The sequence below is a fragment of the Emys orbicularis genome, chromosome 11, assembly GCF_028017835.1.
Source record: "Emys orbicularis isolate rEmyOrb1 chromosome 11, rEmyOrb1.hap1, whole genome shotgun sequence".
Taxonomy (NCBI): domain Eukaryota; kingdom Metazoa; phylum Chordata; order Testudines; family Emydidae; genus Emys; species Emys orbicularis.
Window position 1 is genome coordinate 44,836,951 of NC_088693.1, and position 12,026 is coordinate 44,848,976.

At 45.1% G+C, this 12,026-nt stretch overlaps 1 protein-coding gene across 1 annotated transcript in view; it reads right to left on the reverse strand.

The window, feature by feature from the left end:
- Window positions 1-2,077: 2,077 nt before the first annotated feature.
- Window positions 2,078-12,026, reverse strand: part of SESTD1 (SEC14 and spectrin domain containing 1) — a 139,901-nt gene continuing 129,952 nt past the window's right edge. Inside the window, exons 16-17 of the mRNA XM_065413701.1 lie at window positions 10,297-10,418; window positions 2,078-2,207 (exon numbers count right to left, since the gene is read on the reverse strand). Of these exons, the coding sequence (XP_065269773.1) occupies window positions 2,078-2,207; window positions 10,297-10,418 (252 nt within the window). The remainder of the gene's footprint in view (window positions 2,208-10,296; window positions 10,419-12,026) is intronic.

The following is a 12,026-nucleotide window of genomic DNA, read 5'->3' on the forward strand; positions in this document are numbered from 1 at the left end:
AATTTTTAGATAATTACCTTCACTCCATGAAGAAGTTATTTGACAAAGTTGAAAGTGACAAATAATTAGTAAACAAGTTACATTGAGGATCTGTTTCTTTTAAAGAATATAAGGTGGTTTTTTAAAAAAAGCTTTTAAAAGAAATATATATTTATTATTTAGAAACCCCTCAAAATTTGAAATTTAAATTGGTTTCCTTCGTGACAAGTTGCTCTGTATCATTAACTCACATTTGATATAGAGCAAAATAAAGTTTAGAGAATTACAAGGAAAAAGTGAACCATCTCCTCAAAAGCAGACAAGATAGATTTAGTTTGAAGCTTCTAGCCAGGACCAGTACTAACATGAGAACTCATGGGCTTTAGTCTAGAAGGAAGGCAGAGTTCACTGAGTAGGCTTTTTTTTTTTTTTTTTTTAAAGTGATGATGAACTTAAACAACTATTGTGTGAATATACCTAACTTTCAAGGAACTTTTTAAGTTATGAAAGATTTATGGAACACCGCCCTTCTCCCACCCCCGGGGAAACTAATTGTGTAGCCAATCCAAACAATACAATGATAAATTTATTTGGAGAAAATAAGACAGCCTAATGCTCCCCTCTCTGCAGACCCACACTTTGAAATCAGGTACATCAAAGAAATCCAAAAAAGTACAGCAGTGCTATGAGTCAAGAAAGTGGGAGAGATGACACAGGACACCTAAAAGTGCAAGCTGACTTTTTGACATGCTGTTTTCAAAAAGGATCAGATGGGAGAAAGGATACATGCTCTGGAAATGTGAGACTTTACTTTCCTGTATGTACATGAATGGTATGTATCTGGATTAGTTTTTGCAGGGTGAAAGGCTAGCCAAATTATGCATAGAGTTTATTTTTTTTAATCTGATTTCCTATTCTTAATAAAACTTGTTTTATTACAATCCCTGTGGTTTTAGACTGTTTGGGAATTTCATATCGACCACGTCTAATGAAATGAAAATCTTCAATCGCTCAGAAGCAATAGTGAAGGCGTCTAGAGTCCACACTGCTCAACATCCTCAATTCAAAGGGCACAGACCATCCTCTCCCATTATAGGTGTCAAGAGATCTTAAATGAAACAAAGAAAACACCCACCAACCATGAACAACAACAGAGTTTATATGGACGTCCTTGTTAATGTTTTGTCCTCTGTCTTGTGCACATAACAGTTTGCTATTGTGCACTGCTGACTTTTCCTGGTTTTAAAAAAAATAAAAGAATCAGTCATTGAGGGCCAGATTGTAATACCCTCCTAGCTCGCTCCAGGAGTAGTTCCACTGATGTCAGTGGAGCTACTCCTAAAGAAAGACACTACTCAGTAAGTAAGGGTACCATAATGTGACCCTTAAGAAGAATGATATGGACTTTGTAAAAATGTGGTTTTACCAACTTTGAGTATGTAACAAACAGAGTATTCGCATTTGGGAAGATAAATCATAACAACCAATTTGTATCAGATTTTTAAAAGATGGTTTTTATTAAGCACAATCAGCTTTTAATACATATCAATACAAATAGGAAAACATCTGTTTGATGAATCGGATATATCAAAGATTTGATGGGCAGGCTGCATATTGGCACAACAGAAATGGTCATTTTTAAAGTATTACAAATTAAAATTATAGGGTCACCACTGTCTACACAAACAGGTAGCTTACCTACAGCCTAAAAATACTACATCACTGGGGGGGTAAAGAGAGCTACTGTTTCATATGTGGAATTTCTACATTCTGATTAGCACCATTCAAAGCTTATGTCAGCTGTTTAACTAAGAAGCAACTGACAGGTCAGGGTAAAGCTTTACAGCAATTTTTCAGTGCAAGGTTTACAGTTCTTTTTGATAAGATACTTGGAATCTATGGTTTTATAGCATGTTAAATAATTATGGCTTGGCAGATGTACAGTGTTACGATGTTGAGGAGCAATGTTTACTTTGAAAAAGATGAGGCTTTTATAATGGCTATGAAATGCATTATGTCAAATGCTGTAATATTCAGACGACATGCTGGGTTACAAACTGAAGTCTTATTATGGGCTGGTAGATAAGGGTCCAGTCTATTAGCTCTCTGGGGTAGTGGCTTCTGGTTGTCTCAGCTGCTGCTTTTTCAGGCTAAGTAGCTTTATCTTCTCTCTAATGTGTTCTGCTGTAGAAGCCATGTCACTTGGGCTCCCAAAGTACTGCTCAGAACTAAAAAACAAACACACACACACAAAGAAAGGTAAAACAACACTGGAATTCTCATGCAAATAAAAATAAACTTCTGAAAACTTCAAACAGCATAGAAATATAGGTTCTTTTCTGCTTGTAATTTTAAATGCCAACTTCAGTGGGCTTAAGAGCAGACCCTAAATTGTAATTTTGCTATGACTGATCAGAAAATAAACTCAGGACAGAATGAATATGGAGACCGAACTATCCTCTCATTCACCAAAGCAGTCCCTTCAGAACAGCGATGAAGCATGTTAGCAGGTCAACGTAAGTTTGCTTTGCCACTCCCTGTGCTACATTTGTTCTGTTCTGTAGCTGCAGGATGCCCAATCTGGCACTTCTGAGTACCAGATTCATTTTTTTAAAATGTGTAATTGTTATTGGCTTTTTTACTTTAATGTCCAAATAGTCAACAAGGCAAATGTTTCTTTAATAAATATTACAACACAGTAACAAGGTTATTTGTACTGCAGTAACACCCAAAATGTGCTATACAAATTCGTAATACATCAACAACTTACACAAATACATGACATATCTCCTTATAGCTACAAGAAAAAAACTGTCCATTTAATTAATTTAGATTATGCTAAAAGAATATGAAGTTTTTCTTATATAAATACTACTTCTCTGATTGACAAAGTCATTGTCTAACTAATGGGGGTTTGATTTCATCATATAGCAACAGACACAAGTGATCAATGACATTGCAGCACCATTACTGGTTGTCCTGGGACTGCTGTTACCTTCCCTAACCATGAAAGCTGAGCACTTGTAGGAAAAAATAGACAGTACTTACAAGCTAGGAAATAGAGGAGAGGTTAGAGTGAAATTGGTTAAAGAAAGGGATGGCACACTCAATCATAGAGGGACACTGTCAACTTGAAATCTAATGAACTTTAAAAAATGAGTTAAAAGTGGTTTCAGGTAGTACACTTGCCCCGGAGTCCACCTGTCAATTCTTGTGGTTTTTCAACCATAGTCCCTTGCTCTCTTAAAAAATTTTTTTTTTCTCCCCTCTTGCCATGGAAAAGACCTATAGAAGAAATACTTTACTGACAACTATACCAGGAAGAGTGAAGTTGACAATACCAAAAATGTCAAATGCACAAAGTAAACTGAAAAAATTGAGAAAAATATTTGTTCCTCTCATCTCTTTCAACTTCAGCAATCAGTGGTGTTGCAGGTAAGGAGAGAAGATAAAAACTGTTCAGACAGAAGTATGATTTTTAAGTTGACAAATGTCCCTTACAGTAATTTATCCAGAAAAGTGCAAAGCACAACAAAAAAACTGACTGTCCTTAAAAAGAGGTGACATTTCAGAGAAGGGACTATTAAAAAAAATACTTACACCACTATAACCACACAAAAGTACATGAGAGGCATTAGAGATGGACCCAGTTTATCAGAAAAACACCATTTCATGTAAGAAAGATATCCCATTCCCGGAAATGGACAAAGTCTCATTAACAAGATACAAACTACACAGCAATTGCTCTAACCAAAGGGTAAGATTGCTTCTCAGGAACAGAAATCAGAGCAGTTCTTCATAAAGCATCCTTGTCTACTCTATAATGTATATATGGAAGAGCACACAGCAGTCGTGCAGACCCATTCTAGGTAAGCACTGGATTTGGCCTAAGAGGTAGTATTTCTTCTAGTGAAATGGGTCTTAAGAGCCTGGGATAAGCTTGGTCTTTGGGCTGGTTGCCTGGAGAGCAATAAGGAGGAGGAAATGACTGCTTGGGACCTTCACCCATTTTTTAAGGTGGCCCCAAAGGTTGAAACTTTACACATATCCATAACCATCAAGGGCCCAGAGGTCTTAGGGAAAAGACTTTGTGAATGACTGAGGGGAGGTTTCCAGTACTTTATTTTGCTTATGTTTATTTGTTTTGATTTCTGGTTACACTCATCCCTGGAGGAAAACCCTGACTGACCAGCAACTGGGTCTTGTTTCAGATAACTCGTTTTCAGTATGTGAAATGGACATTTCAATGACAAAGAAATTAAAACATGTTTAAAAAAGAATTAATTGGTGAATTTTAAGTGTTCATGAAAGATAGACAGTGAACTCAGGCCTTACATAAGCAAGAACCAAGCATGCTTTTCTGTATTTCTATTGCAGCAGTGTCTAATTGGAGCTGCACCTGAAGACAATTTGAAAACTTCTGTTAGGTAGCCACATTCTGCACTGCTTACTCAGCAGCACTTCTCAGAGGGAGAACGTCTCACTCAAGCTCCCAAGCCTGTAGTTCAAAGTGTGAGTGCCTCGTATGCAATCCTAGTCACTGTGGATGGAGTGCATGGAAATAAAGAATACAGTTGAAAGCAATGGGCAGACTATTTCTATTGCTGATTTTTTCCCATTGGCTAGCTATGGAGTGGAACTGCCCCCTTTTCTACTCCTGAGAAAAAAATCTTGATAGCAGTTCATTACATTGGTGTTTAAGCACATAAGAACGGCCATCCTGGGTCAGACCAGTCCATCTAGCCAGTATCCTGTCTTCTGACAGTGGCTGGTGCCAGATACTTCAGAGGGAATGAACAAACCAGGGCAATTTTGAGTGATCCGTCAGCTGTCATCCAGTCTCAGCTTTTGGCAGTTGGAAGTTTAGGGATACCCAGAACATGGCATTGTGTCCCTGACCATCTTGGCTAATAGCCATTGATGGACCTATTCTCCAAGAACATTCTTTTTTGAACCCAGTTATACATTTGGTGGTCACAAACATCATCCCATGGCAATGAATTTCATAGGTTGACTGTGCATTGTGTGAAGGAGTACTTCCTTTTGTTTGTTTTAAACCTCCTGCTTATTAATTTCATTGGGTGATGGCCTCGGAGGGCTACCGGTGCGCCTAACCAAGATGGGGCCCAGGGACGACCCCGAGGCCTTTCTCGTGACTTTCGAGCAGTTTGCAACCGCTCATTGCACATTGGGCCACTATCTTAGCCCCTTACTTAACGGGCCCAGTGCAATCTGCATATCGCAACCTCGATCCACAAGAGGCGCTGGACTACTCTAAGGTCAAGACAGCCATCTGGGACCAAATGGGCATCAACCCCGAGACTTACCGCCAGCGACTCCACGGAGAGCGGTACGCGCCGGGGGCCCGATCACAAGCCATGACACAGCAAATCCGTGACCTCTGTTGGAGGTGGCCAGAACTAGAACACCATACGAGCGTTCAAGTAGCGGAGACCGTGGCCCTAGAGCAATTACAGACCCTTCCTACCGGGGGGGAAGGAGTGGGTGCAGCGGCACTGCCCGAAGACCCTCACCGAAGCGACCTCCATAATGGAGGATTACCTGGCAGCGGAGGGAGAGGGGAAGGCCGGCTCCAAATTGGGAAACTTGGGTGAACGGAACCCAACCCCGGCACAGGGGGGCGCCCCCGTTTGTATGCCCAGTCATCGGGGACCCCACCAACCTGCAGTGCAAGGGACCCAACCAGGGCGAACCTCGTGCGGAGCCAAGAGGACCCGTCAGGAAGGCAGAGCACCCCCCAGAACACCCCACTCAGAGAAGGAAAGTGGGACCGGTGTTACGAGTGCGGACAGATAGGGCATTTCCAGAGGGAGTGCCCATACATGGATTGTAATTACAGGCAGGTTTGGGCCGCTGGTCTACGTGCCCGGAAGTGGGAGCCTGGTAAGATGGTCGTACCAGTGAGAGTGGACAGGACATCTACCATGGCCTTGGTGGACTCAGGATGTACCCAGACGGTTATCCGGGCGGGGCTGGTAGAGCCCACCGGCCCCACCGGGGCCCCCATATGCCTGCAGTGTACCCCACCGTCTGAGTGCAGTTCGAGGCTGCTCAACAAGGAGGGTGCTGTCTAGTTGGGGTGGCCCTGAAGTTAGCTTACCCAGTGATTCTGGGACACGATTGGCCGGGCTTCGCTGACCTCCTGAGAGAGTGGGGTACCCGGCCCATGAGGAAAGGGGAGGGCACGGTCCGAAAGTCCTGGATTACTAGGCCAACCAGTGTCAGACGACCCCCTGTAGGGGCCCTCGGAGAATCCTGAGATAGCTGAAGGAGGCTGAGCCCTTACCGCGGCCACAACAAGAGAGGGCCAGGGATAGCTGGATGTCAATGCTGATTTTCTCGAAGAACAAATGGGAGACACCTCCCACAGCCAGGCCTGGGAGCAGGCAACGGGCTCCCTGGGGGAGGAAGACCCACCCCAACAGCGGCAGCAAGGCCCCCGCTTTGAGATCCATAACGACCTACCCTATCAGGTGGTCCAGGAACCACAAGCGAAAGACCACGTGCGCCAACTATTGGTTCTGTGGCGGTTCCAGCGGAACTTACTCCACTTGGCTCACTCAGTACCTTGGGCCAGACATCTGAGGAGGGAGAAAACGCTGCAACGGGTGGCCCAGAGGTTCTTCTGGCCAGGAATCCATCAAGAGGTGCGGGATTACTGCACCTCTTGTCCCGAGTGCCAGAAGGCCAGCCCAAAAGGGGTACCGAAAGCCCCCCTTTTGCCTTTGCCGGTGATTGGAATGCCCTTTGAGCGGATTGGCCTAGACTTGGTGGGGCCCTTGGAAAAGAGCAGTTCGGGCCACAAGTACATCCTGGTCGTCCTCGAGTATGCAACGCGGTACCCAGAGGCGGTACTGTTGGGGACCGCCACAGCCCTGGTCATCGCCAATGAGTTCCTGCAGATCTTTGCCCGTGTCGGTTTGCCACGGGAGATACTGATGGAACAAGGGACTAACATGACTTCTAGGTTGATGGCAGAGCTATGCCATCTGTTGAATATTTATGCTCAGTCTACCACCCTCAGACGGACGGGTTGGTAGAGAGATTTAACGGCACCCTGAAAACCATGCTGAGAAAGTTCGTGGAAGATGACCCTCGGCACTGGGATAAGCTGCTCCCAGCACTCCTCTTCGCCATGCGAGAGGTGCCACAGGCTTCCACGGGATTCTCCCCCTTCGAACTCCTCTATGGGAGGAAACCCCGGGAGATCCTAGATCTCTTGAAAGAAACGTGGTCAGAACAGGAGACCCAGGTCAGAGGATCCGTTCAATATATCCTTCACCTACGGGAGCAGCTCCGAGAGTTGGGAGCTTTAGCACAAGAGAACCTGGCGAAGGCCCAATGTAGTCAAGAGGCTCAGTACAATAAAGGGGCGAAGATGAGAAGTTTTGAGCCTGGGGACCACGTCCTCTTGCTGCTACCTTCCTCCGAATCTAAGCTGTTAGCAAAATGGCAGGGCCCCTTCGAGGTGACCAGGTGAATAGGGCCTGTCGACTATGAAGTTCAGATGTCGGGGTGAAGGAAGGCCACTCAGGTCTACCATGTGAACCTCCTCAAGGCCTGGAGAGACCGGGAAGGCCTGATGATCGCCCCATACCCTCCAGAACCCGAGTTGGGGCCATTGGCCGGCAAACTGGTGGAACCAGAGACAGCAGCCATAGGCCAGGAGCTCGACCCAGTACAGCAGGAACAGGTACGACAGCTGATATAAGCCTTCCCCACTGTCTTGTCAGCTCATCCAGGGAAGACCACGTTGACCAGCCATCATATCACCACCATCCCCAGCCACAAAGTGAGGGAGAACCACTGCCCGCTCCCCAGGAAGATGTGGGAGACGGTGCTGAAAGAGCTTGAAATGATGTTGGTCTGGGGGTGGTCGAAGAGTCAAGAAGCGAATGGCGGAGCCCAATAGTACTGGATGGAACAGTCAGGTTCTGTATTGACTTCTGTAAGGTGAGTGTGGTCTCTCGTTTTGATGCCTATCCCATGCCCCGGGTGGATGAGCTGCTGGAACGACTAGGTAACGCAGAATTCATCTCCACCCTAGACCTGACCAAGGGATATTGGCAGATCCCTTTGACACCTGCCTCCAGAGAAAAGACGGCTTTTCCAACACCATTTGGCCTCTACCAATTTACGATGATGCCTTTTGGGTTACATGGGGCCGCGGCTACCTTCCAGCAGCTCATGAATCAAGTGTTAAGCCCCCAGAGTTCGTACGCCACAGCATACATCGACGACATCGTCGTTTACAGTGCCAACTGGGAGGAACATCTCCAGCACCTCACCAATATGCTACAAGCTCTGGGCAAGGCAGGCCTTACCGCAAACCCAGCCAAATGTCAGTTGGGCCAAAGAGAAGTGACCTACCTGGGCTATACGGTGGGCCAAGGGAAACTCTGCCCTTTGGTAGATAAGGTGGAAGCCTTGAGGAGCTATCCTATACCCATGACAAAAAGGCAAGTACGGCAGTTCTTAGAACTGGCCGGATACTACCGACGATTTGCCACGCTAGCCGCCCCCCTGACAGACCTGACAAGAAGCTCCTACCCATGGAAGGTCCAGTGGTTGGAAGACTGTGAAAAGGTTTTCTGTGCCCTGCGGGAACGGTTGACCCGGGAGCCAATATTGATGCAGCCCAACTTCACAAAGTCCTTTATCCTCCAGACTGACACCTCAGAGGTAGGACTGGGAGCCGTGCTATCGTAAGAGGTGCGGGGCAAAGCGCACCCTGTCTTGTACCTAAGCCGCAAGCTGTTCCCCCGAGAAACCCGGTATTCCACTATAGAGCGGAGGTCTTTGCGGTTAAATGGGCAGTCGAGGCACTGAGGTACTACCTATTAGGGAACCCCTTCTCCTTGGTGACTGATCATGCACCCCTCAGATGGATTAATAACATGAAGGAAACGAATACACGAATCATGCAGTGGTACCTGTCCTTTCAACCCTACTCCTTCCACGTGTTACACTGGCCAGGGAAGGCCCATGGGACTGCAGACTTCTTTTCCCGAGTTGGGGGAGAGGAGAGGGAGGAAACGGTTAAGGGTCAGCCGGCCCTGGTGGCTGTTTTAAGGGGGAAGGTGTGTGACGGGGCAGAACGGCCCCGCACTGGTACCGCAGGGGTTAATCCTTCCTTCCTAGCAGAGGAAGCCATGCCCCAGAAGCTCTGCTGGGCATGCTCCAACTGGAGAACAGGTATAAAAGCCTGCAGAGCTGCTCAGTCTGGGCTGACCACCAGAGGGGAAGGAGGCTCCCGAGGAGGGACAGCCTGCGCGTCAGATCCGGAGACCAGCCAAGCCAGGACCTACCCTGATACCCACACAGAGGACGTCGCAGGAGGGGAACAGACTGGAAGACCACCCGAAGCGGAGAACCTGGCATCTCTGGTAGGAAGTGACCCAGGGGAATTTTAGAGGCGAACGGCGTTAGAGCCGCACAGACACTCAGCGTGTTGTGGGCGGATCCCCGCCAAGTGGGTTGCAAGGGGAGCTTGCCACTACCAGGGCCCTGGGTCAGGACCTGGTGGAGCGGGCGGGCCCGGATCCCCCTACCATCCCCCCACACCGCAGGAATCCTATGGACTTCGGCCGCTAGGCCACACTACCCCACTTGCAAGCGGGATTGTATAGACTCTGGCTATTAGGCCGCACTGCTCCAATGCTGGTAATGGTTTATAGGGACCCTGGTCATTGAGCCGCACTGCCCTGATGTTTGGGGTGAGTTACATGGACTCTGGCCTCTAGGCCGCACTAGCCCACTTGCAAGGGGTGACTGTGTGGAAGGAGGCCATTAGGCTGCAACCAGTCTCCCACAGAGAGACGGGCGCAGGAACTTGGGAGTGGCGAGGCTCTGACACCCCATCACACCCCTGCCACAAAGGGGCAGTGTGGTGGCAGGCCCGCCACAGATATCTATTCATGACGACTCTAACATGTCTTTCTTGAGTAATAACAGCTAATTGAAACCCCATAATTTTTATCTATAGTTGCAATTACATTGCGTTATGTACATTACTTCGCACTTTTACACTGAATTTCATCTGCCATTTTGTTGCCCAGTCACCCAGTTCATTGAGATCCCTTTGTAACACTTTGTAATCAGTTTTGGATACAACTGTTTTGAGTAATTTTGTATCATCCGCAAATTTTGCCACCTCACTGTACACCCTGCTTTTCAGATATTTTATAAATATGAACAATTTCAACACTAAATGTTCTAATCACCTCTGCATATCATACCACTGCCAAACTGTAACAAAAGCATATTGAGAAAGTATTACAATAACATGTTCCATACCCATCAGGATAAACTACAGGCACTGTTAATCTGTCCAACAGTGATTTCCCAACTGCTTCAATTTCATCAAATTGCTCCATTTCATTAATGGCTTCCGGCTGCTCTGGAAATTCTTGCAAAATCTGTAACAAACAATATGAAAAAGTACAACAAAAGAGAGAGACTGGACAGTATCAAGCTTCTGCAGAAACATTAACCAGCATAGTTAATGCATCTTCATGTACACATTTATATAAAACCAATCTGTAACAATCAAAGTACACTCAGAAAATCTAAAACAAATGATTAACCCACGCTGACAAGATAGTCTGGGCTGCTGCACTATGTGCCAATACATTTTACATTACTGCTAAGTAGTTCCAAATACATAAATGAATAAATAAATAAAATAAAACCACAACTCACCACCAGGTATTCCAACAACTAATTCAAATGCATACAAAAATAACCCGTATCAGCCAACAAGCTAAGTAGCAATTTGAAATACAAGCACATGAATAATAAAAGAGCCACTCAAATTATTCCTGAGAACTCCAACCAGTTTTTCAGACACTACACACTAGTGTAAAGGTCAACAGGTGTGAAAGGGTTAAAACATAGGACCATACAAATTGCTACACTGGATCTGGACCTAGTGTCAGTACTTCACTATATTTTCATCTAAAAATCCAAAGTCATCCTTTTCCTCTTCTGGTAAAGTTTGAGCAAAAGCGGTGCTTGTAAAAGGTCTGCCACCAGACTGGCAATGTTGAAGTGCTGATTTATCCATTGAATTGGTAAAGAGTATGGGCAGTAGCTGTGCAAGATTCTTCACAGCGTCCCATCAACATACCACAACGTAGCTGTAGGAAGACTACCTACCTTTATGGGTGAGAAACGAATTCTCTCTGCATATCCATTCACTTCTTTCTACTTAGACTGCCTACAAATGTGTCAGTGAATTATTTCCAGTTATGAAAGAGTTTTTGTGATATGGACAACTCTACATTAAGAGCTGGACTAAGACAGTCACTTCATTTACCAACTCTTACCATTTATCATCCGATTTGAACAGCTTTCAGACACTGACCTAGATTTTCCCTGAATTGATAGCATAGCCACAAGAGTTGGTAGCCTATTATCAATCTCCTGAGCCTCCCAATACCCTTAAATCCAAAATGATTTCTAACTAAGAAAAAAATTATTGGAAGTCAGGAATATATGGATTAACTCTACAACAAGACTATGCTTCAATATCAAGGGCAGTTTTTCCTCACATTATGATAGGCTACACGCGCTCTTCTCTGTGACCACAACTAATACCCCAAAGGGGACAGTAGTGGGACACTTACTTTTATGATAAAGACAATATCAACACAGAGTACTCCTAACAATAACCCCTCCCCCACCCCTCCAAAAAGTCAGCATCAGAGCCAGGAAGTGAACCAAGTTGTTCTGGCTCCTAGTCCAGTGCCTTAACCAAAGACTGTCCTTTCTCTCTTAGGTATTACTGTTGATTATACAGCCCTCTTGGGTCAATATGTTCGAATTGTAAGTAATTTGAAGCTAAGTGACTATGATAATCAAATGGAAGAGACAATGATTTACATTAATGACAGTTTTATGGGATTTATTTTACATTTCAAAGAGCTGAACTATAAAATATATTTTTAATATAGAAAATGCTATTTAATTTAGTGTTAAAAATGTAGAAAGCAAAATAAGCAGAATTCGATTGTAGTTCAATAAAT